The following is a 20,896-nucleotide window of genomic DNA, read 5'->3' as shown; positions in this document are numbered from 1 at the left end:
AGAGAGCATGTTTAGCATTGCATGTTTATATGTTTATATGTATATAGGATGATGGAGTTTAAAAAAGGTCCAGGACAAAGGGGCTGTACAAAGAAACACATTTTTCAGCATAGCTTCAGGAATGCTTATGTTGTTATGACTTTATGTCTTTTCCAGGTATTCGGGATATAAATAGTGTAATTGCGATAAGACTAATTAAAACAGTGATGGTTATAGCAACTTCCAGACTTCCTGAACTCGTAGTATTAAGGGTCATGCAGAGTATGGCAACCTGTGCCAGCGCCCTGATGGCACGATAGATCTAGTTCAGACCTTAAGGACTGATTTGAACTCACTTATGATGGGAGAGTTTGTTCATTCAGAGAAATGACTACTCCTAAAACTGGGCCCAAGATTACTTCACTATTAAAAGAGGAAGTAAAGCGACAGATGTCCCCGTTTCCTGGAATATAAACATGACCTCTGTGTTGTTGTTTTGTTTCTTAGCGTATCCTCTCCGGGAAAAGACAACAGCTACTTCAAAGGATCAAGCTTTTAATCCTGCTTGACCAAATGTCACCTCAGCTACCAGACAGGATGAGGGCGAGAAACCTACACCTACTGACACGACAGTTGGGTCAACAGTCAGCCAAGGGTTAGCTTTACTTTCGAAATTAAGGAAGTGGAATTCACAATACAGTTTAATCAACAGATCAAATGTCAGCCATGTTTGCATTTTACTGTACTTTTTATTAAATAGCTTTTAGTACTTGCTACTACAGTAAAAAAAGAAACATGAATCCAGACTATATATGCTTCATATCCGATTTTTCAAATGAAATTTTAAGCAACAGTCAACAGTTATAAAGATCTGACCACCTTATGCATAAAGTTAGTAAAAGAAAAGTTTACCTTTTGCAGTCCATGCAGTGGGATCTACATTTGTACTTATCGTAATCCATTTAACATCCAACACCATAGCACAAGTTTTTGTGCAGACTGAGCAAAGGGACTAAAATTTTCCTTAATTAATGAAAGATACATACAGCTCTGGAAAAAGATTAAGAAACCACTGCAAATATATGTTTTTCTCTGGTTCTACTATTTATTGGTTTGTGTTTGAGTATAATGAACTTTTGTTTTAGTGTATACAGCATTTCTCCCTACTTTCAAATCAAATATTCTCATTGAGGTCTTTAATTTGCAGAAAATAATAGTTAAGATAACCAATGTTTTTCAGACGTCAAATAATGCAAAGAAAACAAGTGTTCATGCTTAACAGAATACTAATGTTTTAACTCAAGAAGAGTTCAAAAATCAATATTTGGTCAATCAGATCTGGATTGGGCTCGCCATGACATGAGTTTCCACAGCTGTATGTGTTCATGAACTATTGGTACTGATATGTTTTGACATTTTCTCTCACACCTATACAGAAGACTATATTTAAGGAGAAGCATCCTTCAAAGCCTACATTGTCTGACCATGCTGTATGTAACAGCTTTAATTTTGTCTACAAATATTTAACCAAAGCACAAAACAGCGCTTTGTAATTGTAGTGGAAAAAAAGCATGAAAATCTACGTTCAAAGAAAATGAAAAGAGAAAGTACTAGAAAACTCTTCCGGCCAGCAGCAGGGGTGGGTTTGCTGTGCCTTAATCGTGACCACAGGGTGGAGGACTGAGGAGGTCAGCTGCAGCAGTGCAGCTTGATGTGCAAGAGAAGGATTAGGCAGAGAGTGGACCCGACAGGTTGCCTGGAACTGCGCGCGTGTTGTTTGTGTGTTGAAGAGCCGATTAACCAGCTGCATACCAACCATCTCCTCGTAAACATATGGTACACGCATATGCTGCCCTGAGCGCTGTCAGCATGCACACACATGTCTTTATGTACTACAACACGAGTGTTTATCAAATACACGACACCGTGAGCCATTGAGGACACTGGACAGATATCTGCAGTGAATTTTTACAGCATGTGGATACGAATAATCCAACAGATTAAGTTTAGATATCAGGAAAGTCGGCCTGATAAATACTAAGAAGCTAGAAACTTACACGGCTGTTCCAAGAAGCTCAAAACTTCTCTTTACACGTTAGCCTTTAACTAGCAAAGACTTTCCTGCTACAGGCTTCTTATAACTTTGCATTGTACTTATGTTCTGCTGTACTTTTTTACAAATGCTGTATTTTTATTGATTCTATGCATTCTAATATATAACTTATTATTCTTCAGTGGGTTTTATTTTACTTGTGTAATACAATGTATTCTATTTTCATTGTTATTTTAAATCTCATATTTATTAAGTGTTTTTTTTATTTGCCATCTTATGTTCACTTAGGTTCTTTGTTCACCCTTTTTATGTTATATTCTACTACTGTTACCAGTCGGGTTTTACTGTCAATCTCACTATTTTTAGGTGACTACCTGGTTTTACTTTCATTCTGTCTATGTCTATTTGAAGCATGCAGTGCTCTCCCTATTTATCCCTATCTCCCTAGGGTAGATGGTAGCTCAATCTTGGGAAATGGGGGGTTGGCTGGTTCAAGTCCCAGGAGGGACCACGCATGGAAATTGGGACTGGTAGCTGGAGAGGTGCTGTGTCATTTCCTTGGCACTGTCGAGGTTCCCTTGATGAAGGCACGCATGATTGCGGCCCATGTCCACATGCAGGGGCGCATGTCCATGTGCAATCCCATCACTCTGACATCTCTCCGTGAATACATTGAATTTCCAAGGGGATTAATAAAGTATCTATTCTTTATTATAGAGCACTTTCGTCGGCATTGTTTCTGTGTGAAAGGTGCGATACAAATACATGATTATTATCATTATTATGATCATAACTAAAAGATAACTATCATTATTTTTTTCATTATTCTATTATCAAATGTCCTGAAGATTCACAGTAACAAAAATTGTCCCCATAAGTGTAGAGGAAGGACACAACACTGTGACAAACAGCTTAATGCTTTGTGAGCAGCACATATTATTGCACCTTGACTGGCTTCATATCAGCACCTGTTATCTAATACCCACCTCAGAGGAAGTTGAATATGTTAAAATGCTAATCCACACAGCTGAGGATGTTAGCATGCTAATCCAATCAAATCTGCTGTGATTACAATGGGACACTGATGTACAGTACATCCGGCTCAGGCCTCACACCACGTTTGTGTTGGTACAACTGGAGTGTCAGCACAACAACTTCCCATTGTCCCCTCAGGACACACATAAAGTTCTGCCAACAGCATGTCTATAAACTACAAATAGATCTACCCTGCTGAAGCTGCTATTAAACCCTCACACATGTTTGGTACACATGAAAGAGCCTCTCTTAAGTAGACTAAACCCGAACCCGAGTGCCCTCAAATAAATCACAGCTGGCACAACAACAAGTCCCACTCATTATGAAACTGAGCTAAATTTGCCTTTCCAGACAAATATGGAGAGTCCCATGACTCGGCCTGACTATAAAATGGTCTTTTGAAATGCTTTCAGTGAAATATGTGTCAGTGTGGTCGGGAAATAAAGAAGCACTGTGTGTTTGACACCACATACTGTGGTGTGCTCTTCTATTTCACTTATCTGATGAGAAAAGAAGTGACTTTCATGTGATGTTCTCTCGCATGAACAATCTGTCCCACTGCTGGGCCACAATCACAGCTCTGTGTCACTGAGATAATGCAAAGATGTCTTTCATAGAAGAATGAAGAGAGAAGGCAAAAGACTGAATGTTAAGAAAATGTAGTTTAATGTTAATATGATGAGCATCAATCAATCTCTCTTTTGATTTATATAATTGTTTTAGACATTCACTTGTTTCTTTATCACAACAAGGAAAGCTCAAGACTGACTAACCTGTGACAGCCACTGCAGATGCAAGGGTACATTCAAGTGATAATCTCGAAGATTTTCATTTGAATAAATGTGTTAAGTTGCAGAATGAGGTAACACAATGGTGATTGAGCCGATGGCCCACTGATGAAAGCCTTTGCATTTGCAGTTTTACAGACTGGGTGCCTGGTGCGACCTTGGCGGAAAAAAATCACAAGCGGCGCCCAGTTAGTGATGCGTTTTTCATCACCCAGCAGTGGTTGGTCTGCCGGAGAGGGTAGGCGGAGCTAAGCGGCGGCTTTTCCAGTCTCTGCGAGTGTTGCGAGTAAACAGTAATCTACTATGGCTGAACAAACAAAGAAAAGGTCGCTGACTACAGATACAACTTCAAAAATAAGTGAAAATCCAAAGAAAAAGAAACAAATTTGAAGCTCAGAAGAAGACAAACAGCAAGGAAAATCAAGTTACAACCGGAGCCAACCGTGGACGTCACACATGCAACACCGTCTGGATATCTCGGACACCTGCAATTACATTTTATCGCCATATGAGCAGCCAAAGAGAACAAAACTGAGATCTTTGAGATTATCACTGTAACTATGAAATTCTTTAGTAACAACTAGAAGTTTGTCTAAAATGTACACACATGTCTGCAAACAAAAGCATGGGTATATCTTAACTTTCATCCAAACTCTGCAGTTTCAAGAATTTTTAACCCTGTAGGTTTAATTTCAATCTAATTAAACACCATTTTGTAAAACTCAGTTTCCACATTTCAACTTCACACTTGAGCAAAATGTTTTTTCTCAGAGCTTCATTTGAATTGCACCTCCAGGGGGTGTATCAAATTCAAATAGGACACGGACTGGAGAAGTTAAAGGCGTGATTGTAAAACTGAGTGGAGCAGAACAAGTGCTGCTTGATAAATGATATAATGAAGTCTTTCTAATTGAGTTCCTAACAGTAGTTAGGTTTACATGGAGCCAAATATTCCCGTTTTCAAGCACAAGAAGTGAAAATGCTTCATTGAAACATCTCCATCAAAATTAACAGGGCCTACATTAATGAAGGGTAATTTAAACCTTTCATTAAGTTCTCAAAAGTAGTGACATTCTTCTTTGAGTTGTAATTTCAATTGGTAAACCAGCTTATAGGTACATAACGTATGTAAACATAATGGCAACTACTGCATCAAATAGAAAGTACATATCCATCTTGAGGGAGCAGAACAAACACGGGCCAATGTGAGATGTTTTCACTGACTGCCTCACTTCCTGGCATGTCACACGGCTGTTTGAATTAAAAGCATCCGTGCATGTACTCACCAGACTGAATCAGACCAAATCCCATGTAAGCAACTGACCCGAAATCTTCAGTAGGAATAATTTCATCATAATAAATAAAAGTCTGTAATTACAAGCAGCCACTGCAGGCATTAGAGGAGTAAGAAACTTGTACCATTGAGTGGACCATGATGAACACCAAACCAACATCTTGCAAGGTCATAAAGACTCCATACAGATGCTATGAACAGTGACACCACCAGCTGAGTCACACTCTTTTATGCCACTTATAGACATCAGTACACCATTCATGTTGCAGCCTCCATAAAGATAATCTCCCTGAGAGCCATAATGGAAACAGGCCCAGTGTTTCATCAGTGACGTCAGGCCATTCAGAAGTGCTGCAGACAAAAGAAGCTCCACTTTCTCAACATCATTCAGATTAGTGAAACTAATTACAGCCATGGCAGCATTTTCAAAGACAATATTCATCCATTTAAGAAACGCAGCACTGAAGCCCAGGAATCAAACAATGGTCCTTAATCTTGTGAGTATTGAAAGTGATACTCAGTCTATATAGAACTGACATTTTAAGTGATACATGAAAAAGAGTTTGAGCTTACACAAAACATAAAATGTGACGTGTAGCTGCAGTTTCATCCACATTTAACTTCGACCTCTACCAATGACACACAGTCAAACTATTAAAGATTCCTATGATACCATACAGTTAATTCTTACAGCAGGTTTGTTTGTTTGAGGTAGTTACATAAAAAGTGAAGTTACACATTGAAATGGCAACAATAATATAAAGGTGGCTCAACCTTAAAAGAATGTCTTATGATGTATTTTAAGCTTTCCAGGTTAAGCTCTGTCTCACTTAGATGTTACATTCCACAGTAACAACCTCCAAAGTCTCTAAATAACTCAGATTAAAGATGCTTATTATAGAACTATGTGACACATTTGTCCTAAAAGGCAGGCTGCTATAATACACAGCATCCTTTCTAACCAATAGGAACAATGATCAAATACATCTGATCTTGATAAATTAATTTAATATATGCTTAAACTGAAATAGTCTAATGTAAATGATCACATCATTATGTTTGTAAAACATCTCTCATCAATTACATTGAATAAGAAATGTCTTGTGAGTGAATATGGTCGAGTGTTTAGTGTCCACAGATGGAGGGCAGTGACCTGTTAACAAGGTCACATAAAGGTCATTTGTTCCAACAGTAAAAAAGAATCCTAATGAAGGACACTGCTGAGCCAAACAAAGCACCTCGATGACTAATCAATACTTCTGACAAGAAAGGTGGGAGATGAAATGAGGTTCCAATTACTGTCAACAGAATATGATAAAAGGAAGTGAGAACAGACATGGTTTCAAGCAATGACTGTATGGACAACACGTCTCCATCTGCTCCCATTGTAAGAAATTCAAGCCAAAATCCCCCCATGATAGGCGCCGCCATCTTGTGATGGTGACGTCATTTGGAGCTAGAGCTGCGCAGTAGAGATCTGTGGGTGGAGCTGTAGCCACTTCCGCTAACCAAAACACACTTAAATTCACAAACAAAACAGCAAAGATCCCGCACGTCGGCGTATTTAACAGCAGAACAGCTTCTTGTGTTGGTCTGAAGCAGACGTTCAGATATGGAAACTTCAATGACTTTAGTGATTGTTTTAATTACAGCTCCTCTCGCTGTTCCTCCTCTACTCTGCTAATCCAGAACAGATCAGCTGCAGGAGCCGTATTTGTCAACAGAGCTGTCAATCATCCTTTTTACAACATCAAATAACTAATTAAAACTAAACTTGTTAGAAAAATGTATGTCTATCAGCATGATAAGAACTAACTATGACAGAAACCATGTTTGAGAAAAATGTATATGAGGTGTGTTTTGATTTTATAGTTTGACTCATGTCCCATCGGTTAAAATGGAGGAGGCGGGCTTTATGACGTATACTGCAGCCAGACAGCAGGGGGCGATAGAGAGGTTTTGGCTTTAGGGAGCCGTCCTGTCGTCCATCTTTTTATACAATCTATGGTTTCATGTCATAGTAAAGTCAAGGTTTGTAACACTTCATTTGTTTCCCTTCTGCATAAGAAAAGTTTTCGAACTATATGCTATAACCACGATTTGTGATGACAGTGTCTTTTATACAACTGCTAGGAGTCTCCAAAATCTGAAATGTGTAAATCGTGCACACAGGGACTTAAAGGAATCTTTTGCCACATTCAGTGATTCATGTGGATGATCTGTCAGTGTTGATTAAAATCAGTCAATTAAAGCAATAAACTCTTTTTACATGCTATATTGACAAAGCACACTGAGTTCTTCACTTGAGGAGCTGTGCAGACAGATCCTGCCCTACATATCCCAGGATGCATTGCATGCTTGCTGACTGCAGACAGCTCTTGCTCATACAAATACCGCAGGATATCAGAAGGAGCTAAAAAAAAAAAAACTCTTCGTCAATACTATCCTCTGCAACCATGTTTTGGGATGCAATTGTCGCTGTTCAAACTGTATTTTTCATAAGGTGGAAACTACAAATCCAAGCTGTAGTAGTTCTGTAGTTCTTCCAGGCCACAAGCTTTGTCAAATAAGGATGCTGGTGCCAAAAGAACAATAGATTTTGCAGCTGCCTCGAGCTGCAAGCAGAGACACACAGACAACCTCCAACAACTGAAGGTGTTTCTTTATCATGTGTCCCTTATTCTTACTAAAAATAGCAACTATTGAAACATACATTTTGTGCTCAACCTGACTGAGCACAAAGAGTTTGGAAACCATTGCTTGTAGAGCTGAGGAAATCAATTAATAAGCACTGATCTTGAGAGTGAACAAATCAAACAAGTCATGTCTCTTGTCACTATTTTCACCATCTCTTGGACGGCAGGCTCAAGAAAATAGATGGAACGGACTTGGACCTGGACCAGGCTAAACTATAGAAGAAATCTGGGTCATACATATCACCTCGTTAAAATGAGAACAGGCCATCCAGCTGACATTCAGACGATGCCTGGAGCAGTTTGGAGCTTTACTGTGAACTGATGCAGAAGAGTGGATTCTGAAGGGAGAGCTGGATACACAGGACACTTGGAATCAGCTCACTAAACATTTATCCACAGCAAGGCCAAGTGGGATTTGCCTAAGCTGACTAAACACACAGAAACAACTGCAGTTTGAGTTTCCATGAAAATCTCAAGTTTCTGCCTCTAGATAGAAGCAATTTACAAACAAGCAACCAATTTTAAGAAACACATTTCCCATTTAGTGATACAAATTAAAGAATGGAAATCCCAAAGCGACCACAAAGAATAATGGCCGTTAGATCAAAGTTGAATTCTGCAAAAGGAAAATACAGAAATAAAAACCAGACAGTAGAATTAAGACACATCCTCCTTTCTTATAACTTGAAAATGACGCAATAACTGAATAAAGCCTGTTTACTATTACTGTATAAATGTCTTCATCATTGAGGGAAAATAAGTCATTCTTTGGATTGCAGAAACACAAATACAAATCTGTATATGACAATGAACATTTCTCTGACATACGCTGTGAAACATTTCAGGTGATGCTCATCCTGAAAGGACAGGAGTCCGTAGCATCAGTGCCGTAACGAAGCTCCGCCATTATTGCAGCCTTTGCCATTTTACATTGGACCTAGCAACACCGTCGTAAAGCTGCCCCAGTGTATGTTTTTACATAGCATTCCGGAGTTGCAGAAGCAAAGGTGTGCGAGGTGTAAACAAACAGCGCATGCTTCAAATACACACACAGCGCTGTTCTACCCTGGCACCTCCCTTGCCGCGTGTCATTCCCACTCTCTCTTCCACTGTTGTCTGACACTAGCCACTGTCCTCTCTCCCTCAGTAAAGGCATAAAAGGCCGAAAAATAAAAAAAAGTATTGTGAAATAACAATTTAATTCAGCAGAAGCTAACAGAGTAGCTATTAACTTAAATACTTGAGTGCTTTTTAAATAAATCCTGATCGTATTTGGCTGGTAACTGAGAAGACATCCTACATTTACCAGTAGAAACTTAACAAAGCAAGTAGACATGAACAAAAATGGAAACCCTCATGATGTCGCGGCCTAGATTTGTGTAGACAGACACCAGACAACAGTAAGTTTGAGAAAACAACATTAATAAGGTCAATAAGGTTTTACCTCCTATGACTTGAATTGGATTTGAACAAAGCCGGTTAGTTAATTTAAGGCAATGAGGACATAATAAGAATCTGAATGAGGATGAGTTGTGCTGGGGAATCGGACATAGAGTACTCACGGCTGGGAGTGCGCCGTCTCGTATCGCTCAAAAGCGTGGCTCAGGTCGTGCTTGTTGTTCATGTAGCACTGGGTGCACAAGTCATAGTCGAAGCACACCTTGCACTTCCATCGCATTCCCATGATGCCGTGCTTCTTGCAGCTATCGCAGATTATGTTAGAGTGGCGCACACCTGGGGGGGCAGAAGAAAAGAGAGTTGGGTTGTAGGTTTCTATTTTTATATTAATTGTTGGAATCATATGCTAAGGAACCTGTCATGCCCAGTAGAGTAAGCAGAATCTGTGATATACAAGTCACTGAAGCATTCAAGACGTATGTCATGTCCTTATGGTTGTAACTTATCACAATGGCTAATATCATGAGATGTGGAAGAACTGAGGCACAAACAGCATGACAAAATAACCCCCTCCCCCTCAGCTCCTCATCTCTTCTCCTCCTCGCTCGCTCCATTAATTGAAGGGCAAGCTTCTGAGGCAGAAAAATGTCGCTTTAAATGGAGCAAAATGCTAATGAGTCCTGCATTAATGTGTGTGTCATTCAAGTCAAAAATAGAGCTGGATGGCTGACCAGGAGAGATAGACTAAACCGTATCCTGCTTACTCAAAATGGGCTTTGTGGTGTGAAGGAGCAGGCAAAGAATGGGCGAGGTAAAAACATGAAAATAGCTTTTCTAGAAAAACAAGTGACCACAGCACCAGAGAGAGAAGCTGATAAGACCTTTGTTTTTACCATTTCTTCAAAAACAGGTTAAAAACAGATTATTTGGGCTGAAAACGAACTTCTGTTTTTGACCATAGTGCTGAACATATCGATCCCACCAATGAACACAGTTTAAGGACACAAATTCTCATCATATCAAGAGTAGAGTGTGAATTTAAGTTTCTATCATAGTTTGATTAAGAGCATGCAGGCAGCTTAAATTGATTAAACAACATTATATCTAACAGAGACATGTATCAGATGCTTGATCTCATTCTTAGCCTTGGTGATGCAGTGTTTTAGTATGACCACATTAATGTGTGCTTACCGATTTGGGCGTTGTCATAAAGCAGCAAGTCATAGGCGCCCTGGTAGCCAGTGCGGTAGTTTGTCCGTGTGCCGCTGTCCCACTGCACCACAACTGTCTTGTCTGGCGTGGTGGTGCTGCCCTGTCGCCCGATCTCCACCACGGTGCCTACGTGGCCCTCTCCATCATCCTGGTTTCCCCATTTCCAGTCCAGGCCACGCACCACGCGCATGCCCACCTCCATGCTGCCTCTGCTGGGGCCCGGCCTGGGGGCTGAGCGCAACGGCCGGGGCCTGGCAGCGCTGTCAGTTCCGCCGCTGCTGCGCCTTCGGGGCTTCTGAGCGACGGTGCTGGATCTTGCCGACGATATTGCTGGCAGGGACGGCACCAGGGGTGTTTCCGGAAATAGATCAGGGGTGACTGGAGGTAAGAGAAGAGGTAATGTTAGCATCCAACCAATTGCAAGCTAACAATACCAGAAGCTAGTAAATAATAGTAATAGTGTTGTTATATTGCAGTACTGCACAAAATTTGAGCTTCCCACACTAAGCAAGACATCAGAGAAAAATGGACGCATGTAAATATAAATATGGTGAATAGAATATTTAAAAGTACAGCAGAAGTCAGTAAATGGGTGTAACAAAGTTATATTGCACAACATAGTCAATACAGCTCACTACAATCCACTGATCTTTGCTAACTTGTAGAAACTTTTGGGTTCATTCCACTGCTTTCAAACAAGCAAACAAATCACACAACCTGTGTGTTGTTGTCAGAGGCTGCTGAGGGACTCGTGAAGCAACATGCCATATGTCTCATTAATTGTGGAGCAGTGTTTTTCCCTTTGCTGGTGGATCATTCACTGGAGTCCTTGCTGCGTATCATGGCACACTTCTGGAGAGAGCAGCTGGACACGACTGCTACGCCCCGCTGCGCTAATCAAGCCCCAACCTGACACACATAAACGCGCACAAATGCACACACACACACTTGGACTTACATCTTAAACAAAAGTCTACTGACTTGGTTTATGCCAACCATAACAGTCAACCACTTAAACCTATACTTGGACCATGATGTGTGCATACTAAAGAAAGCAAAATATTTTTTACAAATCATCAAGTTTTCTCAAGAAGACATAAAAGTCAAAATCTTGTCACAGGGACAAAACTCATAAGCTCACACATTCACACCCATGATGACTCTGATGTTGTGAATGAAGCTGCTGGGTGCTAGAAACAAGAACAAATACAGGAAGGGAGGAAAGAGGATGGATTTATGAGGCAGCTTGAGTCAGCAATATACTGTGGAAAGGAAGTATAGCTGAAGAGCAGAAATCTATTCATGTCTATTAATAACATGTGACACATAAGTAACATTCTTATGTACACTGGTGCAGTGTTCTATCTTTGTTAGCAAGCTTTAAAACTAATTTAAAAGAACTCCTTGTGAGGCTGCAGTTCTATTTCTGTTTCTTATCATACAACAAATAATCTTTAAGAGGTTGCAAAAAAGAAAAACTGCAAGCTTGTAAAACTGAGGGACACTGGATACAATTGTCCGTATTTACTGCTGAAAATATGTTCAAAACATGGTTTTAAAGTTCACAACTGAAGTGAGTATAGGTGCTACATGTACTGTATGCTACTTATAAACGCTCAGTTCAATGCAGAAACGGCCTGTATCAGACATTCATCAGGTTGTGAGCTCATGACTATTCAGTCACTGTGCACAGAGATACACACAGTAGACCCAACACCAGCCTCCCTTATTTGTTGCTTAATCTTATTAAGTATCTACAGATACAACCTCAAAAATAAGTGAAAATCCAAAGAATTCGACGCTCAGATGAAGGCGATGAAAGCGACCGTCAGCGAGGAAAACCAAGAGTTACAACCAGAGCCAACCATGTACGTCACACATTCAGCACTGTCAGGATATCTGGGAAGTGTGCTCCAGCAATTAGGCTACCGTTTATCGCCTTAGGTGCCGCAAAAGAGAACGAAACTGAGATTGTTGGATGTCAGGAAGCAAATGTATCATGGTTCATCCTTCCCAAAGCAAGTACTACAGATGAGTGTTCAAAGTTTATTTTTTCAGAAATATCAGAGCATTTGAATCCAAATATGTTTAGCACATTTTAGGGATGAATACAAAGCAGCTGTCTCAAAGAAGCTACTGTTCAAAACACCAATTTCTGGCTAGAGCTCTGGAGAGACGTATGAGAGGTGATTGTGTGACACGTGCCACATGAGGAAGGCAGACATTGTTATTTTTTTAGAACACTGACGAATAATTAAACGTTCCACATAAATGCTTACAAACATCCACTTTCCAGCAGTATATAAAAGCAAACAGTCCAGGAGTTAGCATTAGCATTACTAGCATTTAGGACCCTCAATCATTTAATAACTATCTTTGCACAGTTATCATTCAACACTCAGAACCACATCAAAAGCAGAAAGATGCATCAGTAAAAGCACCTTCACCGGTGAGTGGCCATATTTCAATGCAATACAAGTAACTGCAGAGAAAGTGTGAACAGCAGGACAGTGTTTACGCTGAAATTAAGCACCATGTGTGTCCAAAGAGTGCCCATACATCTGACCACATTCCTCAGCAGATGGTGGTGTTAATCCATCATTTCCCTGTTTGCTATCACCATTAACCTAAATTGAAAGGGCTTAAGCTTTTTCTTTGGACAGTGAAATAGTAGTAAATGATCTCTAAAGCTTTTGTAGAGAGGACGTTTCAACATCGTGTAAAGATCGTTTTAAAGTTTCTCCATCTTTGTGTGAATACAGCCTTCAGCAAGTTAAACATCCTGCATTTAACACAGTTTTCACCCAGGGTGATTTTTTCTGGTGTACAGCCTGGTTTTTCAGTCAGGGGGTTTAGTACAAAAAAATCTGTCAATAAGAGGGCAGACAGATGTCTGTACTGTGGCTCAGATTACACTTGCACGCTTATCAAGATTACAATGTCATTTTAGTATTAAAGGCATCTGCTTAAGCATGCAAACATATGGGATGTAGGGGATCAAAGGAGGGAAAGCAGGCTGCTTATGATCCATTTTCTGTCCAAAATGACAGCTTAGCCTCTTTTACACAATGGAATAATATCCCAGCTAATCATTTAACATTTCAGTGTGCAAACAGAGGAGCTGTCAGAGGCAGTGGACAGCTTTTAACGCAGCTTTCAGCATTCTGGGTGTTGACTGGCATAGGAAATGCCAAGATGATGCATCAGTTAGTGAGAATAAAATATACCTGACTTAAAACAATCCACACTTGAACCGAGGGAGTGGAATATGAGCATATTTTTTCCGGTACAGCAGGCCCCACACTTGCGTACTGGAATGAGGAATTGTTCTGCAGACAGACAGAAAAAATGTTAACCTACCACCTACATTTAAAACTGTTCTACTCCCCCCACCGCCTCCCACTCTGCTGCCCCCACACCGTGTTGTTCCAGAGAGAATTCAGGCTGAGCACTGATATCTTATCATTATTAAATAGACCAGAACCAGCACTGACAAGAAGACACAACACTGGGGATTCAGGGGATGGCTTCACCTACAACAATGTCAACATTTCTAACTGTGAGCTTCATCTTTTCCTCTACAATAACACCATTTACACACTCCAGAAGAAGCTCAAGCTGCACAAAACATTCAGTACAAACAATACCCTCATTTTCTTTCATCCCAATGCAAGTTATTTTATGGTGTTGACAGATGGTCACTGCCAGAAATGAGAGTGAATCCCAAAATTGAATCCCAAACAGCAGAGAGCAATTACTACATACCAACAAAGCTATTACCTCTGGATGAAAATTGGGACAAATGATGTAAAAAAGTAAAGCAGCCACGGTAGGTCTGAAAATCACAACTCAGCAGCAATCAAGGAAAGAACACGGGAAAGACAATGTTTTTAAGCACTGGCACAAAGTGTCCCTAAATATGGTGGCCAAAGTATTCTTTTGATGGACCTGAACTGTAAGTAAAAATAATGACAGAAAAAGCAATTCAGCTCATCTTAACTAGGGTTGGACAAAATATTGATACGGCAATATTTCATCATCCTGACGTGCAATACAATTATCGATAGGCTGGCATCAAATATCGATATTTTTTAATTTACAAATATATGGTGCTCTTAACAGTTTTCCCTGCGATTTTGACTCACTGCGTCACTACTTCATGACTTGTTGCTGTGGCGCTTACGACAAGAATGTGGGTAATGTGAATGGAAATTAATTGGCCGAAAAAGTTGACAGCAGGAGAAAAGAAGACGATGACAGCAGGATGATGTCAGACAGCAGTGAAACGTAGTTAAGAGATGCGCCAGCCACTTTCAAATCCAAAGTCCTTATTACGGTTGTTCTAAAGTTCTGTAAATTTAATTTAGGCAGGCCACGTATCTCTTTCATATCGTATCGTGAGATAATGATCGATAAGATAATGATATGATCAAAATATATATTCTGATGGGTATGTATTTAAATTGACAGCTTGAGTCTCTGTACACATATATACACCTCATCTCTTCAGGTCAAAGTGTATGGGTTGAGGGCAGCTGTAGCAGTAGCAGGAAGTAATCTAGGGGGAAGAACACAATATTGGATTTTTCACTTCTAAAGTCCAGAAGCAAAAAATAGATGCGAGCTGTGTCTCAATTCAGGGGCAGCATCCTTTGAAGGACGCGGTCTACGGAGGATGAGTCATTGTAGCCTGTGTAGACCGCTCAGGCCGAACTGAAATGAGGCGGTCTGGTCTGTGGAGGATTTCCTGTTTGCGTCACCAGCTGTTCCCACCCTTACCCTTGTGTCATCATTGGCTCCTGTCGCCTAGCAACAGTTAGCTAGCAGGCTAACTAACTATCATAACTAGTGTTGTGTAACTTGACCTATTATTTTATAGACAATTTTGTTTCAAGGATAGGATAGCAATTGGCTCTTTAAATACGTCCTTCGAAGGATGCAGCCCCTGGGTGATGACACAGCTGCAGTGTTCAGTTTCAGTAATAGTGTGTCTACTCTACCACACCTGCTCAATCTTCACCATACCAAGCTCTTTCATCGCCCTTCACAACAGCTTGTGCAAAGGAATCGGGAGGTTTATGAAACCGAAAGCTCGCATTAAGGGGAGTGAATTTGTTGGCTACTGAGTAACTCTTTGTAGCTTCAGATCATCAGGCCAATGTTAATACTGAACCCTGCGTTTAGTTTAAAAGCACAGTTGTAGGGTCAAAAAGCTGCAATAACGTAGACTGATGAAACACAAACACACTGCTGGTCTGAACTGGGTGCACTCAACCTTCAGTTTTTGTATTTACTCATCTATATTTACTTTTGCATTTCCATATCTGGTGTTCTTGTGTGTAATGTTATCGCCAACAACCAGCAGGCCAAATTCAAGGACTGTGCCGATGGACTTGATGATGAAATCTGTTCCCATTGTTTACTAGTAGCAGAAGCACATGAATAGCTGAAAATGAATTCTCTGAAATCTGTGATAACAAAGATGCTTCCAAGGACAATGGCGAGAACATCAACTACTTTTCTACTCTTAATTACAGTGTGACAGTTTTAATATGGCACTCTTAATCCCAGAGATACATCCCTTCCACATGAGAATCCAAATTTTGTCAGAGAAGGTATTAAGTAACATTTTAAATCCAAATCTGCTAATGACCACATCAGCATCCAAATGTCAAACAGCAGTGTGCTAAATTATTTTTTTGACTCATAATAAGTGTGACCTGGAGAGAGTCAGCTGATTCAGTCAGCTCTGCAGGAAGTTAAAACCGTAAAGATTGGACAAATCATAGTTTATAGCAAGACTGAGGATTCAGTCAGGAGGATTACAGCTCTCCGCCTGCAATAACAGATGGACTGGCTTCCGTCATACGCACTGCTGAGGGCCAATCTGGGAGGGCAACGTCAACCTCCTTCACACAAACAACCCGACAGGCGTTTGGCCACAACACCAATAAACACACAACCATAAACAAATGCACAGTCCAAAAATACTCAGGAATATTGTGTAATTTCATAAGGGAGTGTAGGTGTTTTAGTCTTCTATTTTGAAACTACTACACATTGCATTTCAACTTTTAATCATACCATTCAAAATGTATTTGAGATACAGCCTTACATCCATTGAAAAGGAGCTCATCACCTCAGTCTAAGCTAACCTGCACTGGCTCCAAGGGTCTTTTAGGATTGATTTTTAAGTTCTTTTACTTGTTTACAAGGCTCTGAGTGGTTTGGGACTGGCCTTACATCATTTTTTTGTTATTTTATGATACCTCAAGGCCTCTGCGATCCTCTGCACAAAAAGTCCAGACTCAAGGCGATAAGACGTGCAAACTCCACCACAGCTTTAAATGAACAATGAAAATGTATTTATTCAACATTTTCTTTAACTAGCTCCCACGCTTCCTTTCATTCTTGTTATGGTCTGAATCCAAATAAACCCTTGTCCTTTCTGTAAAGAGGATGAAATTAACCTTTTTGTATTATATGGATATGCACAAGGAGCGGGGTCAACAAACCATTTCTTTTTAAAAGGTTACCACAAGACACATAAAGTAAAATGTAGCGTAACGCACGTGGACAAGTCATCCCACATGATCAAACCTCAACAGCATTAAGAGAAGCAGGACGATTGTTCTGTGAGAGGAGGACTGAAAAACAGAACAACACAGGACTCTGTTGTTAGTCCTCTGTGTGACACGATGGATGGTTTGATGTGAATAAACAAAATGCTTCAGATTTCTTTACAAACTATCTACAGGAAATCAAAGGTTCGACTTATCAGATACAGCATACCTAAAGTCTCTACCCAACAACATACAGGCTGACCTATATCCACACACTGAGCAGCCTTAAAATGGAGAATGAGTCAGGAGTATTATTATTGGCAGACCCTGTGCCATCAGATACTGTGTGAAGGCCTGCTCGGGCTGTATGTCCTGTGACACGTGTTCAGACCGGCTTATATCCCCACTCTTGTGTGTAATAAGACGAGGCATGTGCTGTTTTTTTTCCATATCATATCAGACTCTTAGCAAAGTGCAATCTATGCACAGGCTCTTCTCTTGATTTAAGCCTCATCAGCCCTAATAAGAGAAATGACTAAAAACCTGCTCGAACTGGTTCATGTCAGAAACATCTGGTGGCCAGAGCGTGGACTTTCAGGAAAATCAATAAGGACCCTGAGTAAATAACACATTTAGAAAGATTTCCTGTGGGCGACAGGCTTAAAATAAAACTCTGAATTTTCCATGTCAGCCTTCCTTCCTTTCCTGAGAATCTCACAAAAAACAGCCTTGAAGAAGAATTCACAAAGACCGCACTATAATTAAACCATATTGAAACAAATCCAAAATATACTGCACTGACATCTTCACATATTTCTTGTCTTGTCAGCTTTGTCCAAAGGCAACCTTACAAAGTGTAATGGCTGCAACAACAGATTTAAAAAGCAACTTGATACCAGCAGAATTGTTCCCATCAGCAAACTTCATCCCTGCAGCCTTTCGCAAAAACTCCACCACAGCAAACTCTGCTCCATAAGAACACTGTACATTCGATGCCTCTGTGCTGAGATTATCATACTAAATTATCCTGGATTATAATCATACTCACTCCCCATGATCTTCAGCCCACTTTTGAACATGTTGGCGGCTGTATAATTCCAGCGTGCCCCGACACTGCGAGCCTCAGACTGCTATTATCCCAGATCAACCAGCAGCACCATCTGAGATCCTGAGCGCTATGAAGCAGTCATCATGCTAACGGGGGGAGTGAACCCTTTCTGGCTCATTCTCAGTATTTGGTTTGCTGTGAACTTTGCTCTTTGTTTTGGAACATGTGGTTCTTTTCTCCTCTGATGGTTGATTATTTTGTGTGTGTGTGTGTGTGTGTGTGTGTGTGTGTGTGTGTGTGACAGATGTTGCTCAAGGACTGGACAAGCCTGATGCCTTATCTGAAAAAAAACAAAACATGCTAGCTGAGTAAAAAATAACTTACAAAAGAGCAGTGCTAATCCCTCAAGAGGACAGCGTTTCAGGTGAAGGCATTACTTGATGTAATAATGGGGCATGGTTGTGTTACATAATCAGTAATGTGGGGGAACCTTGATCATTTCTTCCGTTTGATAAGGCCATACAATCTTATCAAGGCTATTCTCGGATAGGATTATTTCCTTCAGTGCTTGAGGAATGAAAATCACTTCAATCTCTGCGACACAATCATCCCCCTTACATGAATCGTATATTACACTGCCTGATTAAAATCTCTTTGATAGTCATTCTCATGGCACCGTAGCCACTGTCTACATCTCATAAACTCAAGTATGACTCACTGTTAAACATGCTATGATAAGGCTACCTGCAGGGCTACCTGCACTACAACCAAAAATGTACTAGAGGTGTAGGAGACATTGATACACTTGAGTCCTTGGATATTGTGTTTTCTGATACTGTATCAATTCTCGAAATATACACTATTTAACACACAAAAGGCACTATATTTCCCCTTGCTTACAATATCACAATATATAGCATCACATCCCCTGTATTGTAATATTTTATGTATAGCCAGATTCTTGTCAATACACAGACCAAAATGCACAACTCATCGATTGAGATTGTTGTGATGTCTGCAGGTCAGGACAAACATTTTTGCCTTTTCGATCATCATCGGTCTGTTACACAAACAGTGAAAGCAGCAGCCAAGCTAGCCAGATGTCTGCCTGCCTGCTTAGCTTTACTACAGTCTGCAATGACATGTGGCAAAATTGTAGCAGCATGGATGCATACCGGCTGCATGCGTGTTGTCCTTGCATTTATTTTACTGGTAAGCACACAGTGCATCAGCTAATTTGTCAACCACATTCAAAAGAGAAACAGCTGTATTTCATTCTAAGGAGGACAATGTTTAGCTAATCTTGTGTCTGAAATGCTAATCTTACTCATCCCAAAAGATTTTAACTGAAAACAGCACATACGGCTCTTAAAATATGAACAGCATCATCATATTGATTTCACTCTCTTGCAAGACCTGCTAGCATCACCCAAATAGACTGAAACTGCACCGCTTCATAAATAAAGCATGTCCCGTTAAGCTGGTTTACCTGTTTGTTTAGTGATGTGCAGCAGGGTGAAAACAGAGACCAACAAAAATAGGGAAGAAGAGAAAGAAGCTCCTACGTCCTGCTACGTAAACGCATCAGATGGTGACAAAAAATAAGCTACCAGTGGTCCTACCAGAATCCAGCAAGATTAAAAAACGCCTCCTCAGGGCTGAAGCCCTGTGCTGATGTGCTCCCTGAATGAACCGGACGAGGTGGAGGAGGAGGAGGAGGAGGAGGAGGAGGAGGAGGAGGGGATACAGGGGGCGGAGGAGGACGGCAGCCAGGCCGGTATTACAAAGATGAGATATACAGTATTAAGAAGTCTTACAGGAACGGCGTCCTGCTGTGTTGGCGGACAGCCTGGCCGTAGAGGTGGACGAGGAGAGAGCCCTGCTGCATGCAGCCAGCATTTAGTCCTTTGTGCCTTGTGTCAGCAAGGATTACCTCCGTGGAGGAGGAGAGGAGAGCAGAGGGAGGAGAGGGACGAGGATGGCAAGGGAGAGCGGCTGTTTTGCGACGAGCGCTGCATTCAGGTTGACGTTCCCTCGCTCCCACATAAAAACAAGCAAATGTGTCTTTTCTCCGCATAGCACTCATCTGAAGCTATAATCCATCACCAGGTGACGTGAGTGTCAGTAACACGCGTGTGAAGCTGACACACGCTGTTTACTGATCAATATGTGCGAACACATGCGCATCACACTCTTCATAAGGATGTACAGCCCTCTCTCTCACAGCCTGCAGGGACACTGTTCGCTCTGCTGCCAATGAGCAGACAGGCAGAGGACAGAGGGGAGGGGGGAGGGGCGATACGTTTCGGGGGGAGGGTCTGGGTGTTGTTATATTTTTGGGGAGGGGGGGTGCTCAGGGGGGAGAAAGGGGTGGGGTTGGAAGAGATTTTGATGAATGGACAGCTGCCACCATCCTCATTTTTAGTCACAAACTGGTTTGTGCAGCCGCTGCTGGTGAGCTGGCAACAGTCTCCTCCAGACTCAGAGAGGAAGAGTGTGTGTGTGTGTGACTATGTTAGTGTGTATGTTTCCAAATGCTTTGCTTTGCCTTGAACACATACTCTATAATGTGACCACAGCTGTGGGAGACATCAACAATATGGTTGAAAAATGTAGCCAAAATGACATCCTGTTGATGCTGGCACACACCCATGCATGTACGGCTGGTATTAACGGCACGTGAAGAGCCAATGAATGAACAGGGGCTTAGGAAGTGGTTGAGACACCGGCTTATAATGGAGTTTATTAGACCACTCTCCCACCTTGTAAACAAAGCTGCTGCTGTCCACGTAATAGACTAGTTGGTGTAGATCCTATAAAAAGGAGGCAT

The 20,896-nt window shown here is 41.0% G+C and overlaps 1 protein-coding gene across 2 annotated transcripts in view; it reads right to left on the bottom strand.

The window, feature by feature from the left end:
* The window catches only part of mib2 (MIB E3 ubiquitin protein ligase 2), a 50,030-nt gene extending 29,134 nt beyond the window's left edge, over positions 1–20,896 (bottom strand). Inside the window, exons 1-3 of one of the 2 annotated variants that reach the window (XM_069660204.1) lie at positions 20,829–20,896; positions 10,435–10,833; positions 9,408–9,579 (exon numbers count right to left, since the gene is read on the bottom strand). In XM_069660204.1, coding sequence (XP_069516305.1) covers positions 9,408–9,579; positions 10,435–10,657 — 395 coding nt within the window. In that variant the 5' untranslated portion in view covers positions 10,658–10,833; positions 20,829–20,896. Of the gene's footprint in view, positions 1–9,407; positions 9,580–10,434; positions 10,834–18,066; positions 18,141–20,828 lie in introns of those variants that run through there. The other variant, XM_069660203.1, reaches the window with a different exon arrangement.

Source organism: Semicossyphus pulcher, unplaced genomic scaffold (genome assembly GCF_022749685.1).
Source record: "Semicossyphus pulcher isolate SPU_LCO1_2020_fin unplaced genomic scaffold, fSemPul1.0.p SCAF_13, whole genome shotgun sequence".
Taxonomy (NCBI): Eukaryota; Metazoa; Chordata; class Actinopteri; order Labriformes; family Labridae; genus Semicossyphus; species Semicossyphus pulcher.
This window is presented reverse-complemented; position numbering and strand designations above follow the sequence as displayed.